The sequence below is a fragment of the Brassica oleracea genome, unplaced genomic scaffold (genome assembly GCF_000695525.1).
Source record: "Brassica oleracea var. oleracea cultivar TO1000 unplaced genomic scaffold, BOL UnpScaffold01369, whole genome shotgun sequence".
Lineage (NCBI taxonomy): Eukaryota > Viridiplantae > Streptophyta > Magnoliopsida > Brassicales > Brassicaceae > Brassica > Brassica oleracea.
This window is the reverse complement of record NW_013617906.1, coordinates 8,049-13,190: the sequence shown is the minus strand read 5'-3', so window position 1 is coordinate 13,190 and position 5,142 is coordinate 8,049. Positions and strand designations below refer to the sequence as shown.

The 5,142-nt window shown below is 40.7% G+C and overlaps 1 protein-coding gene across 1 annotated transcript; it reads left to right on the top strand.

Moving 5' to 3' along the window:
* Positions 1-85: 85 nt before the first annotated feature.
* LOC106321268 lies at positions 86-4,434 on the top strand (the record flags this gene model as incomplete). Its single annotated transcript, XM_013759571.1, has 14 exons — positions 86-157; positions 600-722; positions 1,041-1,151; positions 1,312-1,394; positions 1,530-1,843; positions 1,917-2,014; positions 2,087-2,152; positions 2,246-2,344; positions 2,787-2,897; positions 3,058-3,140; positions 3,276-3,589; positions 3,663-3,760; positions 3,833-3,898; positions 3,992-4,434. Coding segments are annotated over 14 exons (2,081 nt in total), but the record flags the coding sequence as incomplete, so codon positions are not given.
* Positions 4,435-5,142: the final 708 nt, after the last annotated feature.

Genomic DNA, 5,142 nt, shown 5'->3' with positions numbered 1-5,142 from the left:
CTTCTGTAATTAATTATTTTACCTTTTTCCATATATACACATTCTTAGCATAGTCTTATGTAACTGATCTTCTGAGGGGATTCAGGTCGAGAAACAGCTAAGTGGGGGAGTGGTAGCTCAGCTAAATCTGGTGTCGTGTCAACTCCTTCCTCCAAAGGTATAATTTATTTTACAGTCATGAACGCTATGAGAGCTTATAACTTTTCTATTTTACCCAAAACATACTGTCTTAGTGGTCTACTCCTGATTCAGTGATAATAGATGTTTTGTATACATTTGGTATATTGCTACGAAACTTGCTATTATCATTCTTACTCATGCCAAAATGCTATATGCTCAATACCTGTAAGGGGAGTAGAATTATACACTTGCGTGTCTGGCTTGTCTTGAGAGTGTTGAGTTGTCTTCAATGCAAGATATGTAGTGTTCTTTCACTGATTAGTTTGACCGTATTATTACAGAGCAACAAGAGAAAATGATCCACGATATGTGGTGACCTTTCTTGCTTTTCCCAACAACAAATCCTAACATGTCTTGCGTAAACACCATAACAAGTCTTTTGCCTAAACTCACTTGAGGCTACATCTCTTTGTTGACAGGAGCATCACACCAAAAGCTCATCACGCATTTTGAAGGAGGTATCGAGACAAATCTCAACAGGGAAAAGACGAGGAGTAACGTAGCCCAAACTAAGAGAGAGCCCGCTGAAACAAGACCACAAGGTACATCATATCTTGATCACTGTAGTGTATAACCTTTCCATTTTACTCAATCATACTGTGATGATTCAAGGTCGATATATGTACCTCTGATTTAGGTTCTTTTATCGATACAAAACTGACTATTCACGTAGTTCCTCAAAACAGAGCTATATGCTCAATTCCTATAAGGAGAGTAGAGATACACACTTGAGTGTCTGTCTTGTCTTAAGAATGTTGAATTGTCTGATCATAAATCCATCATGTTGAATGAGAATATGCAAGATCACGTGATCATTGACTGATAATCTGACCGTATTATTATTATTATTATTATTACAGAGCAACAAGAGAAACTGGACGATGTCGGGAACCACCTTGAAGATTTCAAGAGCCCTAATGAAGGGCTTGAAGCAAAGCATTCAGATTTGAAAGGAAGCACAGAGAAGCAAAGTATGTTCACTTCTGTAATTCTCTTCTTGCTTTTTGTTATGAACGCTAACAGAGCAAGTATCAAAGTTGGATTCTTTTTCTTTTTGGCAAGAGAGGACAAGTCTTTTGCCTAAACTCACTTGATGCTAATATATGTATATGTATCTCTTGTTGACTGCAGGAACATCACACCAAAAGCTCATCGCACATTCTGAAGGAGGCATCGAGACAAACCTGGACAGTGCGACAAAAAGAATCAACGAGGCAAGCCCTTGTTCTAGATTTCATATAACCTTTCATAAAGTACTCAAGCTGCGTTATTTCACTTAAGAATTTATATGCATGTTTGGCTTCACACATTCGTCTTCGTCATTTGCGTTTCCTTTTTTTTATTTTCAGGACTTCTTGGAGAAGAAAGGAGATTATTCTACTTTCATTCACCCCTCCATGGCTCCTTCTATCCTTCTCGTCTCATCTCTCTTGTGTCACAGCCAACATGGAGCAAGGGGCTTCTCGTCATCATCATCAGGTGGTGATGATGACTACCAGATCTACGAGCCCTTAAGCGATGCTGAAATCACGCCCAAGTCAATTCTGTTCAAAGGATGTGACTATAGGCACTGGCTCATCCTCATGGAGTTCCCGAAACCACTGCCTCCCCATGATATGATCTATCAGTACGAGTCAACCTGCGGGAAAGGTCTCGGTATCAGGTACCTACGAGTCTCTTCAGATTTTTCTCTCTGTTTGTTTTGTTGCTGATATTGTGTGTGTATGTTTGATTAGCCTTCGTAACGCTAGAAAGAGGATATATGCCTGTAGCACAAGCACCTACACAGGTTTTCAAGCAGAAATGAAGGAAGAAGAATCAGAGAAGTTCAAAAGTAAGTAACTTTGACTATTAGAGTTTCCTTTTGAAGAAAATGTTTTGATAATACTTTTGACTTTGTGAACAGGTTTACCTGGAGTGGTCTTTGTGTTGCCAGATTCCTATCTTGATGAGGATAAAAAGGAGTATGGAGGTACACGCTTTGTTTCTATCTCATTCTCAAATATTACTCTTTTGGAACCGAGTCTGAGTGATATCTTGTGTTTTTTTTTTACTTTATATATAGGAGACCGATACGAGGAGGGTGATATTACACCCAGGCGAAGGATGAAGTTCAAGGCTGGCACTGATGTTTGGAATCCCCAATGGGATGCACATCTTTTTGGTGGCATCACACCAAAAGCTCATCACGCATTTTGAAGGAGGTATCGAGACAAATCTCAACAGGGAAAAGACGAGGAGTAACGTAGCCCAAACTAAGAGAGAGCCCGCTGAAACAAGACCACAAGGTACATCATATCTTGATCACTGTAGTGTATAACCTTTCCATTTTACTCAATCATACTGTGATGATTCAAGGTCGATATATGTACCTCTGATTTAGGTTCTTTTATCGATACAAAACTGACTATTCACGTAGTTCCTCAAAACAGAGCTATATGCTCAATTCCTATAAGGAGAGTAGAGATACACACTTGAGTGTCTGTCTTGTCTTAAGAATGTTGAATTGTCTGATCATAAATCCATCATGTTGAATGAGAATATGCAAGATCACGTGATCATTGACTGATAATCTGACCGTATTATTATTATTATTATTATTACAGAGCAACAAGAGAAACTGGACGATGTCGGGAACCACCTTGAAGATTTCAAGAGCCCTAATGAAGGGCTTGAAGCAAAGCATTCAGATTTGAAAGGAAGCACAGAGAAGCAAAGTATGTTCACTTCTGTAATTCTCTTCTTGCTTTTTGTTATGAACGCTAACAGAGCAAGTATCAAAGTTGGATTCTTTTTCTTTTTGGCAAGAGAGGACAAGTCTTTTGCCTAAACTCACTTGATGCTAATATATGTATATGTATCTCTTGTTGACTGCAGGAACATCACACCAAAAGCTCATCGCACATTCTGAAGGAGGCATCGAGACAAACCTGGACAGTGCGACAAAAAGAATCAACGAGGCAAGCCCTTGTTCTAGATTTCATATAACCTTTCATAAAGTACTCAAGCTGCGTTATTTCACTTAAGAATTTATATGCATGTTTGGCTTCACACATTCGTCTTCGTCATTTGCGTTTCCTTTTTTTTATTTTCAGGACTTCTTGGAGAAGAAAGGAGATTATTCTACTTTCATTCACCCCTCCATGGCTCCTTCTATCCTTCTCGTCTCATCTCTCTTGTGTCACAGCCAACATGGAGCAAGGGGCTTCTCGTCATCATCATCAGGTGGTGATGATGACTACCAGATCTACGAGCCCTTAAGCGATGCTGAAATCACGCCCAAGTCAATTCTGTTCAAAGGATGTGACTATAGGCACTGGCTCATCCTCATGGAGTTCCCGAAACCACTGCCTCCCCATGATATGATCTATCAGTACGAGTCAACCTGCGGGAAAGGTCTCGGTATCAGGTACCTACGAGTCTCTTCAGATTTTTCTCTCTGTTTGTTTTGTTGCTGATATTGTGTGTGTATGTTTGATTAGCCTTCGTAACGCTAGAAAGAGGATATATGCCTGTAGCACAAGCACCTACACAGGTTTTCAAGCAGAAATGAAGGAAGAAGAATCAGAGAAGTTCAAAAGTAAGTAACTTTGACTATTAGAGTTTCCTTTTGAAGAAAATGTTTTGATAATACTTTTGACTTTGTGAACAGGTTTACCTGGAGTGGTCTTTGTGTTGCCAGATTCCTATCTTGATGAGGATAAAAAGGAGTATGGAGGTACACGCTTTGTTTCTATCTCATTCTCAAATATTACTCTTTTGGAACCGAGTCTGAGTGATATCTTGTGTTTTTTTTTTACTTTATATATAGGAGACCGATACGAGGAGGGTGATATTACACCCAGGCGAAGGATGAAGTTCAAGGCTGGCACTGATGTTTGGAATCCCCAATGGGATGCACATCTTTTTGGTGGAGGTGCCAAAAAGATGTTGACAAGGCAAGAAATCATCGACAGAACCAGTCCAGGAGATGATCCCCGCCCACTCCTCGCGATGCAGGACATTCTCGAGGATCTTCTGGAGCTCCGTAAGAAGTCCGAAGTCACCTCAGGTGATTTCGCAAGACAGCTGCATGGGAGGGCAGCCACGATCGACCTCTTCAGCATCGAGGGTCCTATCTGCCAAGAAGTTGTGGAGAAGCTTGAGAAGTTGTATGGCTTCTGGGGAAGTGGTGATGCAGAGGACAAGAGATCGACACCAAGGGAGGATTACAGGGAGCGGTTCAAGGGAGATAGACGCTTTCGAGGAATTTAGGGATCGAGCTTGGTTACTTTTTCTTATAAATCATGTTCTTAGTTGAAATTTATTACCATTAGAACACATATTTTATCATTAACTGCAGTTTAAAGCTTTGTCTCAGACTCGAACATCATCTCAAGTGATTTGATCTGCTCTTCACTAAACCTTCTCTGATTGTTCTTGTTGGGATTGCTCTTCTTCATGGTCATGTAAAGAAGACGCTACAATAGAAGAGATCAAAGCGGCTGCAGAGCTTGCAATTCCAAGTTTGTTGATAAGCTTCCTCAGGGTTTGGATACAATGGTTGGAGAACACGGCACCCAGCTTTCAGGAGGGCAGAAACAGAGGATCGCTGTGGCAAGAGGAATTCTTAAAGATCCAAGAATCTTGCTTTAGACGAAGCTGCAAGCGCGCTTGATGCAGAATCAGAGAGAGTGGTTCAAGAACCGCTTGATAAAATCATGGTTAACCGTACTACAGTTGTGGTTGCTCACCGGTTAAGCACGGTGCGAAACGCTGATATGATCGCTGTGATTCACCAAGGAAAGATTGTGGAGAAAGGCTCTCACACTGAGCTACTAAAGGACCCGGAAGGAGCTTATTCTCAGCTCATACGTCTTCAAGAAGAGAAGAAACCTGAAGAGTTGTCATCAGTAGAATCATTCAAACAATCTAGTTTTAGAAAATCATCTCTAGACCGGTCTCTAAGCAAAGAAGGATCAT